At 36.4% G+C, this 18,556-nt stretch overlaps 1 protein-coding gene across 1 annotated transcript in view; it reads left to right on the top strand.

The window, feature by feature from the left end:
• Positions 1–18,097, top strand: part of SGO2 (shugoshin 2) — a 32,078-nt gene extending 13,981 nt beyond the window's left edge. The window contains exons 7-9 of the mRNA XM_043991524.1: positions 2,006–4,144; positions 9,394–9,544; positions 17,774–18,097. Of these exons, the coding sequence (XP_043847459.1) occupies positions 2,006–4,144; positions 9,394–9,544; positions 17,774–17,888 (2,405 nt within the window). The 3' untranslated portion in view covers positions 17,889–18,097. The remainder of the gene's footprint in view (positions 1–2,005; positions 4,145–9,393; positions 9,545–17,773) is intronic.
• Positions 18,098–18,556: the final 459 nt, after the last annotated feature.

Here is an 18,556-nt window from a genome sequence, read left to right as displayed (position 1 = left end):
TTTTTTCAAGAAAAGCATAAAAAAGAGGATAAAATCCTAACTTTTGTACCATTCTGTTAGTTTCCTATCAGTAACTATTTTTGTTACAGTTATTGTAGGATATTCTTATTTAAATATCTGATTTTGCTTCTGAAAATAGGAGGGCAGGATTTTATTAGATGATGCATAAATGAACAGTTCATGAGGTATTTAACTTCAAGTTCATCATTTGTAAAAAAATAAAGGAGAGAGAATACCCCTAGTCACATGAAAAAGTTAATTCAGGACCAAAAAGTTAATACAGATTGGATATGGTCCACAAGTATATTTTACTATATGGCTTTTAACTAGTATCAAAATCTAAAAATCTTTACTTTTAAAGGCTAAGGTCTGACTTTAATGAAATATCTTGTTAAATGTAAGCAAAAACCTGTTTGGTTTGATAGAGGCTGAGCAAACTTTCTCAAATTATTTTAATTGGTACTACCAAAAAAACCCCCCAAAATTCATAATTGATTTTTAAAATGGCTTTGTTTTTTATGAAGGAAGAAACAAAATATAAATATTTATTAAGTACCTACTCTGTGCCTGGCACTGTGGTAAGCGCTTTACAAATATCTTATTGGATCCTCACAACAGCCCTGGGATGTGAGTGCTTTCATCATCTCCATTTTATGGTTGAGGAAATTGAGGCAATCAGAGGTTAAGTGACTTGCTCCAGGTCATATAACTAGGAAGTTTCTGGGGGCTGGATTTGATTTCAGATCTACCTGACTCAAGCCCAGTGCTCTATCCACTTGTTCCATCTAACTAGATATCTTAAGTGCATTATTCATGCCAGATAAAAATGATTAAACTTAACATAGTAAAACACTAGCCTTTTAGTCAGAAGACCATTTGAATCTCAATTCTGCTAGTTATTTCTCCCCTGCAAGGTATGGGCTGGGTCATGCTTTATCACCTCTTAGGTTTTCAGTTTCTTTATCTATAAGATAAGGTGTTTGTACTATAGTTCTAGAGCTTAATATTTTTTGATTGTTATTAGAGACTAGCTCTTGATTTATATCCGAGGGCTTTGGTCCATGCTTAAAAAGCTTGGTATTCCAAGGCCTTTACTGTTGTCTCTGCACATGTAGGGATGCAGCACTGTAGTTAGGAAGCCCAGTCCATCTTTGCATACACGTAGACCTCTCTGTCCTACATCATGGTGGTGACTCATCTCTAGAAGACTTTAGGCTCTTGAAACATATACCCTTTCTATTAGAGTTCTTGCAGAGGATACGGGAAGACTTGAGTTCAAGGCTTACGTCTAACAGATACTAGCTGTGTATGCACTGTAGGCAAGTCACTTCAGGTTTCAAAGCTACAGAAATTTCTAGCCCTAGAAGTTGTAGAGCAGGTATCTTTCTATGTTTGTAGACTTTTTTTCACTAGGAACTTAGTCCTCATCCTCATTCCAGTGAAATCACAAGTTTGATCCAAAAAAAGTTTTGTAGGCAGACTTCAAAACAACAACAGCAACAGCAACAACAACAAAACCCTCATGTTAGCATCCCTACTATCTTGAAGACCATAGAGAATAGCTTTCTTAGGATAACCACATACTGCTTTGGCCTCTAGGGAATCAGATAAAACCCAGCAAAAACGTTGGCTCTCATGTTCATATTCCTGAGGAATAAGGGACTAAAACCAAGTTGGCCACTAATGCCTCTTCTCAGAGTTCCAGAAACTTGTGGCAATGGACCAATACAACATGGGATTAGGCCAAGGTTACTCTCCTGATTCTTGGCAGCCCAGGCCATTGCCCCTGTTATTGACACCATTGTAAACATTTTGAATAAACACTTTCACAATTTCTTTTTTGTTTTAGCCAGTTGTCATAGACTCATGGGGTTAAGAAACTTTCAACTGATCATAGAATCAGAAGTCATGCTGTACCTATGAAGTAATTCGCAATCAGCTGTAAGTGTAACAACTTTTTTTTCTACCTATTACTGAAATAAATTTATTTCTCTTTATTTTATAGAAAATAAGTCCCACCCAGAAGAAAGTTCCAAAAGTTCCTCAGTCAGTGAACTGAATATTGTTCAAAATGTTGGGCATGAGAAAAAGAAAAGATCTCGTAGTAATAGTCAATCTGGAAATGTGACGGAAAGAAAAAAGCATCTTCCATCTTGGGAATCAAGTAATTTTCCTGCAGTAATTCCCCTTGCAGAAGATTTGGAACAAATAGTAGTTTCAAATAATGTGTTAAATAGGACTAGCAAGATAAATGAGAACTCTATAGATACAGATACCCAAACACAACAAAATGGATTGTGTCATCTTGACTCACACTCACAATCTGTCAGTAAACTTAATGCAGAGTTCCCCACTGTAGTGCTGCCCAATGATGAACAGCAGCTGCAGAAAACAACATATGAAGCTGATATGGATTTAACTGAGAGTGAAATTAGCAAAATTATTACAGTTCAAATTGCTGCCAAAAATAAGGCTAATCATAAAACTAAGGCTTCTGGGGAAAAAGCTTTTAGAAAAGTGAAGAATTCAAATACTGAAAAGAAGAGAGAGAAGTCAAAAGTACAACCAAAACCTAGTTCATATTTACACAGTAAAGAAAGGGATAAAGATACAGAAGAAAGCAGTTCTCTTACTTTTGCTGATAATAGTAAATCAGAAGATCAGAAGCTCACTTTGGAGACTAAACAACTTGATCAATTGAACACCCTGAAGGGCATAATGTGTCAGAAAGCTAGTGAGCAAAATGTGGTACAAATTTCACAGCATCATGATAAAAAGAACAAAGTAAGAAAAACATATGTAGTAAATGATGAAGAGAGAATTTCTCTTTTCCCTCCCACATCAAGTAAATCCCACCAGGACAACACTTGTGGTAAGGGACATGGTTTCCAAACTTCTGATAAAGGCAGAGATTTTAGAAGGACATTTGTGGTTGATAATTCAAACAAAGATACATGCTTTCCAAGTCAAAAGGATAATGAAACAGTCTCTGGCATATTAGAAAACTTAGAAAATGAGCTACAAACAATCCTTAATTGTACCAAAGGTATCCAAAATCTATCTGATTGTAGGACCCAAAGTTCATTGGGTATAGAAAAGCAGATCACTCACATGCAGCCTTCCAAACAAAGCACAACAAATTTAAGCAAAAAGTCTTTGAAGTATAGCAGAAAAGAGAGAACATATGAATTACTTTCTGAAGTTAACCAACTACATGAAAATAATGACAAAGTTGTGTACCACAGAGAAAGCCACATAGAAGACCTTAATTCAGAAGCAAACAAAACTGAAAAAAACACTAAATACCAAGTGAATAACATTCAAAATTCATCTTGTGTAGAAGATATGAGTAAAAAAATCAAAAATTATGATCAGTGCTCAGATCTTCAAAAACTGGATAAAAAATACAGCACAAATTCATCAGGCAAACCAATGAACTTACTGAGAAAATCTAAGCCCAAAACCTTCATGCAGCCAGCAGATCATACTCAACATTCTGTTCCCTTAGAGACAGGATTATTAAAACACTCAATGAGAGAGCTGGAAGGTGATTCAGAAAGCAAGCATGAGCACCAGCAGGGTCATACACAAGGTACAACTGTGACTCCAAGTGAAAAAACATCTTTCAATTCTTTCATGAAAGTTACTGCAGAAAGTGAATTGCATGTTAAAGTGTCAAATAAAAGAAGAGAATCCAAGTCAAAAAAGAGCCGAAAGACTTATGTAGTTGCTCCAATCGATCAAAATGAAGTTAGGAAAAAAATACCTGACACTGTTGAGGAAAGGTTAGTACCATGTGATTCTGAGGAAGTTAATCACGAACAAAACTTGGAAAAGAAGAAAATAGTCAAAATAAAACCAGATCAATTCATTTGTAACCCAGTAATGGAGAACACTTCTTGTTTGAACTCTTTAGCTCAGACGGCTTCATCTAATACAAGGCAGTTTTCTCCCTATGCCACCTTGATGGAGGATTTGTTAAACTCAGACAGTCCAATTGCTAGGAACCAGAAACTTCCTGACAATGTTACTTTGAAGGAACCCATCTTTCAGGTGGCTGACACTGAGCAAAAGTGTGCTTTTCAAGAGAAGACAGAAGAAACAATATTTCAAGTGAGCAGAAGAACAGGAACAATTGGAAAAGGTAAGCATGAGAATACTTAAAATGATAATCAACAAGATAAGGACCTTCTATTCTCTTTGAAGGTATAATGTTTAATTATATCCCTATCAACAAGCATTTATTACAATCCCAAGGAACTAATAAGGAAGCTTACTATGCACCCCTATAGAAAGAACTGATAAAAAGAACACTTGTGGATTGTACATATATAACCTGATTGTGATCTTGTAGAGGGGGGAGGAAAGGGAGGGAGGGAGAAAAATTTGGAACTCTAAATCTTATGAAAATGAATGTTGAAAACTACCCTTACATGTAAGTGGAAAATAAAATAAATGTTTGTTGCAAAATCAAAACAAAACAAAACCAAGCATTTATTAACCCTTTATATGTGAGGCATTGTTCTTGGCACTGGGGAAGCAGACAAAAATGAATTGGTCTTTGTCCTCAAAGAACTTTCCTTTTATTGGGGAAACAATGCATCCTTTAAAAAGTTTATATAAAATCTATACAGACACAATCAGAAAGAATCTACAGTTTATAAGACTTGACTTTGGTATATTGTATTTTAATTTTTCCCCCAATTACATGTAAAAACACATTCGTTTTTTAAACTTTGAGTTCCAAATTCTCTCCCTTCTTCCCTCAACCCTCCTCCTTGAGAAACCAAGCAATTCCATATAACTTATACACGTGAAGTGATGCAAAACATTTCCATATTAGTCATGTTGTGAAAGAAAACAGACACCCCCTCCCCTCAACAAAAGCCCTCAAGAAAAATAAAGTTAAAAAAAAAGATTGCATCAGTCTGTATTCAGACACCCATCAGTTCTTTCTCTGGGGATGGATAGCATTTTTCATCAAATCCTTCAGAGGTCTCTTGGATCATTGCATTGCAGAGAATAGCTAGGTCTTTCCAGGTTTTTCTGAGAGAATCCTGCTCATCATTTCATATAGCACAATAGTATTCCATCATAATCACATACTACAATTTCTTCAGCCATTTCCCAATTGATGGGCATTCCCTCAATTTCCAATTCTTTGCCACCAGGAAAGAGTAGCTATAAATATTTTTGTACATATATTCTTTTCCTTTTTATTTTTTATTTCTTTTTGGATACAGACCTAATAGTAGTATTGTAAAGTCAAAGGGTAGTCATGGTTTCATAGCCCTTTGGGCATAATGCCAAATTGCTCTAAAGAATATTTGAATCAGTTTACAACTACCAACAATACATTAATGTCTCATTTTTCCTACATCCTCTCCAACATTTGTCATTTTCCTTTTTCTGTCCTATTAGTCCATCTAATAGGTATGAGTTAGTACTCTAGAATTGTTTTAGTTTGTATTTTTCCAATCACTAGTGATTTAGAGCATTTTTTCATATGGCTATAGTTTTGATTACTTCATCTGAAGACTGTTAACGTCTTTTGATCATTTATCAATTGAGGAATGGTTCTTATTTCTATAAATTTAACTCAGTTCTCTGTTTGAGAAATGAGGCCTTTTTCAGAGAAATTTCTTATAAAATTCTTTTCACAGTTATGATTGCTAACTTCCCCCCTCTGTTTATTCTACTTTCTCTCCTTTCATCCTGTCCCTCAAAATTGATTTGCTTCTGACTCCCCCATACCCCAATCTGCTTTCCCTTCTATTCCCCCCCACCCTTCTCTTATCCCCTTCCCCTCCTACCTTCCTGTGGGGTAAGATAGATTTCTATACTCAATTGAGTGTGTGTGTTATTCCCTCTTTAAGCCAGTTCCTTTTTGTTGTTGTTGTGGTTGTTGTTGTTGTTGTTTTGTGGGGCTATGGGGGTTAAGTGACTTGCCCAAGGTCACACAGCTAGTAAGTGTCAAGTGTCTGAGGCCAGATTTGAACTCAGGTATTCCTGAATCCAGGGCCAGTGCTCTATCCACTGCACCACCTAGCTGCCCTAAGCCAGTTCTAATAAGAGTTAGGTTCACTTACTGCCACAACTCCCTCTTCTTCCTCATCACTATAAAAGCGTTCTCTTGCCTCTTTTATGTGAGATAATTTGTCCCATTCTACCTTCCTCTTTCCCTTTTTCCCAGTGCATTCCTCTATCACCCCTTTTATTTTTTTAAATATAATCCTTGCATAGTCAACAACTCATACCAGTGCCTTCTGTCTATATATTCTCCTTCCAACTGCCCTAATAATGATAAAATTGTTAGGAGCTACATACAAGTATCTTTCCATGTAAGAATGTTAAGTTTTGTTTGTTTGTTTGTTTGGGGGGGGGGGCAATGAGGGTGAAGTGACTTGCCCAGGGTCACACAGCTAATAAGTGTCAAGTGCCTGAGGCCAGATTAGAACTCAAGTCTTCCTGAATCCAGTCTCCGTCCTTTATGCACTGTGCCTTCTGACTGCCCCATGTAAAGTTTAACCTTATGGTTAAACTTATGGTCCCTTATGATTTTCTTTTTTTTTTTTTAATGTTTTTCTTGAACCTTGTATTTGAAAGTCAAATTTTCTATTCAGCTCTGGTCTTCTCATCAAGACTACTTGAAAGTCCTCTATTTCATTGAATTTCCATTTTTCCCCCTGAAGGATTATATTCAGTTTTGCTGGGTAGGTGATTCTTGGTTGTAATCCTAGCCCATTTGCCCTCCAGGATATTATATTCCAAGCCCTCTGATTCTTTAATGGAGAAGCTGCTAAATCTTGTGTTATCCTGACTGTAGCTCCACAGTACTTGAGTTATTTCTTTCTGGCTGCTTACAATATTTTCTCCTTATCCTGAGACCTCTGGAATTTGGCTATAATATTCCTGAGAGTTTTCATTTTGGGATTTCTTTTAGGAGGTAATTGGTAGGTTCTTTCAATGCCCTTTTTGTTCTCTGGTTCCAGGATATCAGGGCAGATTTTCTTGATAATTTCTTGAAAGATGATGCCTAGGCTCTTTTTTTGAACATGACTCTCAGGTAGTCTAATAATTTTCAAATTATCTCTCCTGGATTTATTTTTCAGATTAGTTGTTTTTCCAGTTAGATATTTCACACTTTTCTATTTTTTTCATTTTTTGGTAATATTATATTGTTTCTTGATTGCTCATAAAATAAATTGTTTCAATTTACTCAATTCTAATCTTTAAGGAATTATTTTCTTCAGTGAACTTTTGTACATCTTTTTCCATTTAGCCAATTCTACTTTTCAATGTATTTTTCTCCTCATTTCCTTTTTGTACCTCTTTTACCATTTGGCCTCGTCTGTTTTTTAAGATGTTATTTTCTTTAGTATTTTTTGTGTCACCTTTACCAAGCTGTTGATTCTTTTTCATTATTTTCTTGAATCATTCTTATTTCTCTTCACAATTTTCCCTCTTCTTCTCTTACTTGATTTTCAGATTCCTTTTTGATTCTATCCATGGCCTGAGACCAATTCATTTTTTTTCTCGGAAGCTTTGGATGTAAGAGCTTTGACCTTGTTATCTTCTGAATGTATGTTTTGATCGTCTTTGTCACCATAGTAACTTTCTACGGTCAGAATTTTTTCCTATTGCTTGCTCATTTTTCTAGCCTATTTCTTGACTTTTAACTCTATTAAATTGGTGCTCTGCTTCAAGGGTGGAGGGCACACTGTCCCAACCTTCAGAATTTTTATACAAATGTTTTCAGAGGTACTTCTAGGGACATCTTAGTTTTAAGTTCTTCCAAGGTGGTATGATCCAAGGAGAGGTATGCTTACTACTCTCCTGGCCTGTGCTCTGCCCTGTAACTGTGATGAGGGTCCTTGCTCCACTACAGCCACAAGCTCTGGTGTGCTAGTGCTCCTCCTCACCCTGGGACTGCCACCTAGGACTGTGATCCAGATATGAGTATGGACAAAGCAACAGAGTCCTTCTCTCCCCCTCACTCCCTCCTCCCCCCACACCCCTTTGGCTAATCAATTGCCAAGAACTGTCAGTTCTTCATTTAAGTTATCTCACAACCCTCCCTTCTTATTTATTCATTGCCACTGCTTTAGTCTAGGAACCTCATTACCACTTGCAAGAGCTATTATTAATAGACTTTCTTTTTGTAGTAGAGTCCTAACAGTTCTTCCTGCTTTCCCTACTCTGAACTGTCCTTCATAGTGCTGTCAGATTAGTCTAGGTGTGATATTCCTTTACTTAAAACCTTTAAAGATCTGTAGCCACAGAGCCAAAGTTCTAACTCCTTAACTTGGTATTGAAGCTCCCCTACAATCTGGTACCATCCAACTAACTTAGAGATCAGGTACCGTTTCTTTTTTGCTTGTATCTTTAGAGCCTAGCACAAAAGGATAGCACTTAATTAAATTGTACATGTTCAGCCTTATTTTATTACACTAGTCTCCTTATGCCAGAAGGTTCAGCCAAGCCTAGCACTTTCCCAGAGTCTTGCTTTTGTGCTCTTTACACCTGGAATGCCAGCCATCCTTGCCTCTTTTGCACCTGTGAAAATTTACCCATTTTTTAAAAATCCAGCTCTGATGCCACTGCTTCTATTAAGCTTCCCTGATTTCCCTTCTCTTGCTCCAAATCATTAAAGACCTTTTCCCCTTTAGCCATTGCTCAGCAATTTCCTCACTTCTCATGCACTTAATGTGTGTATTAACAGAGTATGGGGGATAGAGAAAGCCTTAGCTTTTTCTGCATACAGGGTAGTATTCCTCATATAGTAGGTACATGGTCATTATCTGTTTAATTAAATGGGACTTGCTGTATGGTCATAGACAAATCAATCAACTTTTATCTCATTGACCCAATTAGTCTTTTAAATGGAAATAACATTAAACTATGTCAGTGTTATCCAAAGTATTAAATCATGCATTTGATTATGATTATTAGATTCTGAGCACCTAGTATATTATATGATACATAGTAAACATTTTGGTATATTGAATCTAATAATAGCCTTATGCTTTTATTTATCCATCACAGTGATCTTATTAGATGCTTGATATATAGATACTGATTAATTAATTTGCAACTATAATTGCCAAATGATTAATTTGATATAGGATTTATGAAAGCTTTCACAGATACTTTATGAAAAATAGTTAAGAACCATTCAAAAATTTATATTTTTCAGCCTTTTCAATTTGTGACTTCAGACTGGTTAATGTTGGGGACTAGTGTGTTGGTCTATGCTTCAATTAAGTCTTACTTTTTTTCCTCTTTGGTAATTTAGAAATTTATTTTAAATAACTGTATAGTTCACTATTAAAAATTCTACATTTTATATATATGTTCACACACACACACACATATTTTTTCTTTTATTTCCAGATACCAAAGTACTACAAGATTTGACAAATGCTAGTTTTGATTCCCGCAATTCTTCTCCTAAATCTCAGCATTCATTGGATGAAGTTTCTTCAATCTTGCCAACTAAAAGAAGGCGAGTTGCCGTTTGCTATAAAGAACCAAGTCTTATGAGGTAAATATCAATTTTTAAATTTATTTGGGGGGGAGGGGGGTGCAAAGAGGGTTAAGTGACTTGTTCAGGATCACACAGCTAGTAAGTGCCAAGTGTCTCAGGCCAAATTTGAACTCAGGTCTTCCTGAATCCAGGGCTGGTGCTTTATCCACTGTGCCTCCTAGCTGTCCCAATTTTTTTTATTTCTTAAGAGTAAACTTTTTTCCCCAGCTTTATTTTTCAATCCCCTGCTCAAACTAATTTCTGTATAGATGAGCCAAGGATCTAATCGTCACTTATATGTACTGATTATTATTATTATAATAGATTCCCTAGTGTAGGTACTTACTAACTCTAATTTGGGTACTCAGCATACCCTCCTAATTTGATCTTCTTGCCTCCTCTCCCTCCCTTTTCTAATTCTTCCTCCATACAGTTGTCAAATTGTTGTTCCTAGAGCATAAATCTTATAGTTTAATATCCCCTCCACACTCAAAAATTTCCAGTGGTTTGTTAAGGGCTAAAATTCTAGCTAAACTGTCTAAAATATCTAATGAGTGGTCGCCAATAAATTATAAGCTTTAGCAAGAGTTAGACTTTTAAGCATTTATTAAGGAGAATAAGAATTTGGTAAAGAGAGAGAAAAAGGCCTAGATTTCTATCTATTAAAGGGAGAGCACATTTCTAGCTCCCTTCTCCACCAGAGTCCAGAGGAAAAGAGCGCGAGAGCGAGCGCCAGTCTCTTCCTTCCTCCTCCCACTAGCCCGCGTCACTTCCTGACTCCTGGTCTTGCCCTCAAAGACCTTCCCTTCATGGGCAGAACTCTTCTACAGTAAGTATCCAGCAGGTGGCGTTATTCCAATCGTTACAGTCCCCCCTGTTGTTCCTCAAGAAACAAAATGTTTCCTTGACGGAACAGTAAAAAGAATATAATAACTATTGCTAACTAATAATATGTGAACAACAATATAGAAAAGGAAGAGAGGAAAGTTTTGTCCAGAGGGGCGATTTTTTTTTTTGTCCTCATGAACCGACGCTTTGACATTAGTCTTGCAAAGGGAGGGCCTCTGCAGAGAATACATGTTACAGATGGTGTATATTATAACAGAAAGAGAAAAAAACAACAAAAACAACAAATCAAAACTGTTCATTTAAAGTCTCTGAAAGTCTTTTCTCAGATGTCCTCTAGGTGTAGTCGTGGAATGGAAGTCTTTTCAGGGGTTGATGTGTGGATGCTGGTAATCAGCCAGGAAAATTTCCTACAAAATTGAGCTTAACACAACTTTAAAATAGCTTTGTCAATAATCAAATCAAACAATGAAAGTTCTCAAAAACATGTCTAAGGGAATTCAGAATCTTAGTTGTTACACATGAAACATATAATAAAACAAAAATTGAACCATTCTTTAAAATTATAATATTACTATAGTCCCCCCTTATGGAGGGTAATTGAGAAGACAATTGCTGCAATATTAATTAATAAAAATAATTTTTATCTTTGTTTTATCACTTTTTGCATCATCTGCCTAATTATCCTCATGCCATTATGAGAAATTTAAAATCTAATATAATTAGTAACAGATGTCAAGGCCAAATTCAACACTGTTATTTATCATGACACCTGAGATAATTATGGGGGTTACCATAAAAGAACAGAGAAATGATGGGATATGAGCATTCCCACACTTGAGCAATATGTACTGCCCATACAGTATGCCAGGCTTAAAATAGGTGGATGGAATATACGTCCATGCCACCGAACATATTGGAGGAAACTGAGTCAGACTTAATCAGATGCATGGGATTGAGATGGTCCATGGCATCAGGCATATAGGAGGGAGCATAGAAGCCAGGTGTAGAAGTGAGATGGGTGGGATGAATACTTCCAGCCATCTGTACAATATTGTGGGGAAAAATAAAATAAAATATTAAACCAAGAGAATCCAACCTCAACATTAGTCAAAAGCCGTTCCCTCGGCCATACCTTGACTTCATGCATGTCTCCCCTCATGTGACAGTTCAGTGTCTGCTCTTGCATGTATTCCTCTTGTGATTGGATGGCATCTTGGCCAACTGGCATCTGATAACTCAGAATAAAGGCAATTAGTGTCTTAAATGATAAGTTCCCATAATCCAAGTCTCATATGGATTTAAAAATTGAGGATAATAAATGATTGCAAAAAATGTGAATACATCTTGACTCAGAATATAATATATAATTATGCAACAATTTCAAATGATACCTTTTTTTTACTTAGTATACAATTACTTTTGTGAAAAATCTGAACATATTTAAATATAAGTTAAAGCACAACAGAATCTCAAAGAAAACTTTTTTTTTTGAAAAAAAGAAAACTTTTACAAATGTTCCCCTCTTTTTTTTTTTTTGAATATGCTTATCAAAAATAATACTTCTAGAATCAATTTATACTTGCCATGGCAACCAATTTGCCAGGGAAATGCTTTAAAGAGTGATCAAATAATCAGTTGAGAAAAAATAACAAAAACAAACAACTCAGAATATGGGAGCACAATACTCCTAGAATTAACATTGTATTATGAAATCAAAACCATGTTTCAAAATTAGATAGATGAATGAATAGAAGAAGATACACGTGGAACAATAAAAGACAATGAAATTCAAACTAGGGAAATCTAAATGAATATGAACTTAATATCAATAAGAGTATTATAAAATATAAACTGGACCACATGACTATAAAAAGCTTTTACAAATATTCTCTTTGTTTTAGAAACTAAGTATAAAACACAATCTCAAATGCATGAAAATCTCTACGAAAATAAACCCATACCATTAATTTCAAAATGTATATATAATAGCATAGAAATCCTATGTAACCTCTGAACTGATACTATTACTCTGAGTGAATTCAGAACACTTTTGATTCCGATATCTAAAATCCCCAATACTCATATCAATACCTTGCTGCTTACTTCTACATTTCTGTAAAATATATACCCTTCCATGGCAAAAGAATCGGAGTCTTGAACTATGTTGATGATTGTCATTCTTATTTGGCTTAAGTTTTTCTTCTTTAACCCCTCTATATTGTCTGTCAGCCTTTTCACCATACAAATGCTTTATAAGATTACTAATTAAAGACAAAAGCAGGTTAGCAAAATTAAGAACAAAACGAGCATATCTGGAATTTAAAGGGTTTTCTAAGGTTGTTTCAGAAGCACAGCCAGGCTGGGGAAGGGTTGAGCCTGAAGCGGCAAATGTAGTTAGAGAAAGTTGAGCATGCGCATCAGATCTCTGGACTTCCCAGGCAGGGGAAGCAATGGGCTTGGCCATGGGAGGAGTAGAGGGTGGGGTCTGGAGAGGAGGGGAGGGACCAGCGCAATTTGAATCAGACTTGATTTTGAACTCAGGCCTGGATTCCTCTTCCCCCACTTTGCCTCCAGGTGCTAGGGGATTAAAAGCTTCTAGAGGGTGGGTCATTGCCTCCAGGCATGCAAAATTAGAGCAACAATTAGTGTTAGAACTGGGGAAAGCTGCCGGAATCTCTTCAGGTTTCTCTGAAAAAGCATGGTTGGGAGAGGGAGAGATATTTCCTTGTGTGAGTAAGTTGCTGGCTCTTTTAACAAAAATAAAAAGAAAAATAGAAAATCCACAAAAACAAAGCATTAACATGATCTTATCTCCCATTTGTCTGGTTAAACAGACTAAAATCAAAAATAGGATAATTAGGGAGTCTAAAAGGTCCATTCGAAAAAATTTAAAGGAAAACACAGCCAGTACACCAGTACTTAGCAGTTAAAGGGAGAGGGTAGAGAAAATTTCTTACCCAACCAGAAGATCAGAAGAAGACTGAGGGTTAGCTTTCCTCTTCGTGGTCAGCCATCTGTTAAGGGCTAAAATTCTAGCTAAACTGTCTAAAATATCTAATGAGTGGTCGCCAATAAATTATAAGCTTTAGCAAGAGTTAGACTTTTAAGCATTTATTAAGGAGAATAAGAATTTGGTAAAGAGAGAGAAAAAGGCCTAGATTTCTATCTATTAAAGGGAGAGCACATTTCTAGCTCCCTTCTCCACCAGAGTCCAGAGGAAAAGAGCGCGAGAGCGAGCGCCAGTCTCTTCCTTCCTCCTCCCACTAGCCCGCGTCACTTCCTGACTCCTGGTCTTGCCCTCAAAGACCTTCCCTTCATGGGCAGAACTCTTCTACAGTAAGTATACAGCAGGTGGCATTATTCCAATCGTTACAGGTTCTCTGATGCTTCTAAGATCACATATAACTGCCTCTGTTTGACATTTAAGGCCCTCCACAGTCTCATTGCCACTTACCTTTCCAGTATTATTTCATATTACTCTACTTCAGGTATTTATTGTTTCAGTCAGAATGGCCTGCTAGGTGTTCCCACACATATCATCCTCCTACACAAATGATCTCTGATATCTACAACACACTCTATCCCTACCTCTTAAGAATAGAATTCTTTCCTTCTTGCAAGGCAGAGCTCAGGTACCACCTCCTTCATGAATCTTTTTTCTGATTTTCCCCTTCCCCTCACCCTTACCCTTATAGTTATTAGTGCTCACCCACTTGAAATTACTTTGGATTACATTGCTATATTTTTATATTTCCTTGTAATGTACATGTTGTATGCCTCAGTGGAATGTCAGTTCTTTGAAGGCATGCACTATTTCTCTTTGTCCCAACCCCAGTATAATGCTGTGAAGCCAGGGGTTTTTGATGTTGTCTGGACTATGATTTCATCCATGTAGGGAAGGATATCTAGATGTGAAGAAACTCCCTCAAGGAGTGCAAATCAGCCAGATTCTGTAATTTATAATCTTGAGAAATTTGACTGACTCACTGACTCCAACAAACTCGGGACTTGATTCCAAGGCCAGCTCTCACAAAATCAAAGAATTTTTAATTAGAAGAGACTTGAATGACTGCTGAGTCCAGCCCATACATGAAAGGCATCTCCACTGTAACAGGGGACACAGAGATATTCAGCCTCTGTCTGAAGGCCTCCAATAAGGAGAAAAACAGAACCTCTCAAGGCAGCCTGTTCCACTTTTGGACACCTAATTAGCAGGAAGGTTTACTGATATCAAACCTGAATTTGTGATATTGGAGGTGGTACAGTTACAAGAGATGATGAAGTCTAATGTGTGACCATATTGGTTTGTGAAAGATATGGTGATGAGAAAGGAAGGCTGTTGCATTTGAGGCTGAGAAATTGAGAGGTCAGTTTGTTAGAGAAGTCCCTGAGGGAGGGAGATCGATAGGCAATGGAGCAGAAAACCATAACCAAGTGACTAAAATAATTGAGCAAGTGTGAAAGTAACTATGGAGGTTGGCATCCCCTATGCCATGCTGCCTCTCTTGTACATAGTAAATAGGGTACTTAAAATATTAATGACTATAAAATGCAATTTTAGTGAGAGCTTAAAGAAATTTATTCTTTTAATCACAAATTTGGTCCTTCTAAGTGGCTTTACATTGATTCTTTTTGATTTGTTCCCAAAAATGTATGTAACAGCTCACATTTATATCACAACCTTAAAGTTTTTTCACCTAGCCCTGTGATATAGAAAATACGAGTGTTTGTTACACAGCTAGACTTCCACAGACCATGACTGGTAGGAGCTAAGTCACTCAGCTCCATCTAATGCCCAGAGACTGTGTTTTTTCACCCTCTCCTCTTCTACCTCTTGGCCTGATGAATTGTAATCAAGTTCACATGAGAATTGCATTTGGAAAGGGCATGCCATCCTTGTGACTACTCAAACTAAAACACCTTTCTCTGGCCACCACTCCACTCTATTGTTGTTTCTCTCTGTTAGAATAGGAGCTTTTGAGGGCAGGGACTATCACTTTTGCAATTGTTTCCCCAGCGCTGAGAACAGTGTTTAGCACATAGTAAGTGCTTGAATGCTTGAATGAGGGAATAAAATCAGAGGGAGTAACTCACACTTATAGTTTGATAAGTAACTCCAGTTGTTCTACACTTAAGTTTGCACTTATTGTATCCAATTTATTCCTATAACATTTACTATCCCTGTCAGCATAAGAGTGCTTCCCATAAAAGGGGAAAAGAAGTAGTCTATTTTAGAGAATCCCTTCATACTTTGCCCAATACTGAAGGGTATTTTTCCATACTTAAACCAATCCTATTTCAAAGGAATAGTTAAAAGGAATTCAAATTGACTACCTTTGGTTTCTTGCTTCTATGTTTCATCTAAACATAAAGAATAGACCTGATATTTTTATCAAGAACCAGTGTAGAAAATTAGAAAATTAGTGTAGCAAAATAGAAGATTACTAAACCAGCAGATGGCAGCAAAACAAAGCCAAGAGACAGAAAGCTAGCTAGAGAAAATATAAATAAGCTCAGTGTTCATAGGTTTGGAGCTTGCAGAGCTGTAATCACCCAGTTTAGAGATCACCCCATTTAGTCTCTTCATTTATTGGATGAGGAACTGCAGCCCAGAAAAGCTAAATGATAACATAGGCCACAGGTGACAGATCCAGGATTCAAACCTGGCTTTGGATTAGGGTTAGATTTAGGCTTAGGTCTCCAAAACTTAAGCCTTGCCTTCCCCCAGAGCCCCACATCACCTGTAACCCCATAATTTAGGATGGCCATTTTTTTTGGTGGGGGGGGCAATGGGGGTTAAGCAACTTGCCCAGGGTCACACAGCTAGTAAGGGATGGCCATTTTCAAATACCAAAGAACTTCAAATAAGGATTTTCTCCCCGGTGTGATTTACTACCAGGAGCTTTTTGCTATATAACATTGTTATTTTAACCCCCAATCCAAAACTAAAGAGAACTTGGATAGGCAATGCATTCATCTTTTGGATAGTATCTGTGTTCAAGGTATAATCACATTGTGGCCACTTTACTAATTTTTAAATTTTATTACATTGAAAAAAAAATCTAAAGTGCTCACTTAGATTTCCTGCCACTGGAGGAAGATGAGGCTAGTAGATCTCCTGACCTTGAGAGTTCTGATCTGCAATGGGCTAAGCAGATCAGGTGTCTGCACTAAGCCTGACACCAGTATGATGAGCCCAAAGAGCAGGCTGCCTGCCTCAGGAAAGCTGAATGAGTCCAAGTCAAAGCCCCTATACCAGTCATCAGTCAGATCATGCCTAGGAGTGGTTACTGTACTTGCAGCCTGGGCAAGGTAGGGAAACCCCTTTACCCCCTCTTTCTCCCTCCAGAAATTCTACCAACATGTTAAAGCAGACAGAGTTTCCCTGGATTTTCAGACAGATTTTAAGGAATTTGTGAACTTGAAACTTTCAATATTTTAGAAAATTATGTTAGGATATAATTGGTTTTCTTAAAGTCCTATACGTTTTTATTTTATTTTAAAACATTCTGAGAAATATTCCATAGGTTTCACTAGACTATCAAAGAGGTCCATAACACAAAAAAGGTTAAGAACCTCTGAATTAAAATTTCTATTTTCTAGCTTATATTTTCATCATAGAAGATTCTCTTTAAGATAAATAACCTCTAAAACAGTTAAATTCAATCTAATTTTGAATTTTTTTGGTTAATAGATTGTTTTATAAACTAGAGGTATGTTTCTTGGTATTTTTTCTTCATGTTTAGATGCCTTTTGTTTTTATATGCATTAATTTCCAGATATATCCCTCCCTGTTCCCATATCCAGGTAACTTCCTCATTTACACAGATTAGAAAAGAAAGGGAAAAAAGTTAGTCAGTAAAACCAACTAACATATGAGCCACCTATGGCAATATATACAATAATACATATCCATAGTCAGTTAACTGCGATTGAAGGGAGAGAGATATGTTTTCTCCACTCTTCTTTGGCTCAGTTTAGCCATTGTGATTACACAGTCCTCATTTTGTTTGACCTATCCATTAATGTTATTGCCATTCCATAAATATATTTTGGTTTTTGCCTTTTGCTTTCTTGGTATCTTTTCTTCTAAATAGTAGTCCTAAAGCCTCCACATTTTACAGATAAAGAAATCTGAGATCCAGAAGGGTTAAATTATTTGTTCATAGGTAGGCATTTTTTTCTTTATTTCTCCCACCTTAGTTGTAGATGTATGCTTAAAAAGTGTTCAAGTTGAATTTCTTCATTACATTTGTGTCTGAAATACATAAATAAATTTTATGTTTTGGGACCAACCTTTGAATGTGAATGGTTTTTTTTTTCATGCTGCATTGTAGCAAGCATTAGTTTTGAGTTTTTAGGTCATGTGATATGTTAATTTAATTCTCTGTTCTACAGAAAACTGAGACGAGGAGATGAATTTACAAATTCTGATTTTCCGGATTCCAGACCTAAAAAGTCAAAAGGAAGAAAAAAGAAAGAAGACAAGAAAAGCCTTCAAGAAATACTTTAAACAGTTACTTTAGTGGAGGTTTTTTCATTTTTTTTTAAAAATGGAATGATATATTTTTCATTCTTAAGCTTAAGCAAATGTATATAAAGTAGCTGTTTTCCAATTTTGCCATTTATAAAATGGTTTTGATCAAGACCATCCATGCTATATAATTTCATGTTTTTGCTATTATAAATTTCTCTAAATAAAGGCAGATTACTATGTAAGCATGAGATTCAATGAAACATTTTTACTTGTGTTTTTTACAATTGTAATAGAAAATGTTCTATTATAATAATAAACTTAAATCTTGTATTGATTGCCTTTAGTCAGTTGGGTGGCTATGTCAGTGGAATGCATTCTCTGTGAGCTTCTACCAAGAACAGAAGACAAGGGTTTAAATCCTCCATCTGGGCAAATCATTGCACCTCCCTAGGCATAAGTTTCATCATCTATAAAATTAATGTTGGAATGACCTCTGAAATCCCTTTCAGCTAAAGATCTATGATCCTGTAAAGCATTCTAACAGGGAGGGGCCAAGGGATAGACAGTGTCTACTGCCAGAAGACCAGCCTAATAAAGAAAAAAAGAAGCTCATCATCAGGAAGTTGGTATTACAGGTAGCTTTTTTCTTAGTGACTTATGTGACTGCTGCAGCCCATCTTCTCATTTGAGGTGCATCTGATGTG

The sequence above is a fragment of the Dromiciops gliroides genome, chromosome 3 (genome assembly GCF_019393635.1).
Source record: "Dromiciops gliroides isolate mDroGli1 chromosome 3, mDroGli1.pri, whole genome shotgun sequence".
Classification (NCBI taxonomy): Eukaryota; Metazoa; Chordata; class Mammalia; order Microbiotheria; family Microbiotheriidae; genus Dromiciops; species Dromiciops gliroides.
Note: the sequence above shows the minus strand (reverse complement) of the source record. Positions and strands in the feature narration are given on the sequence as shown.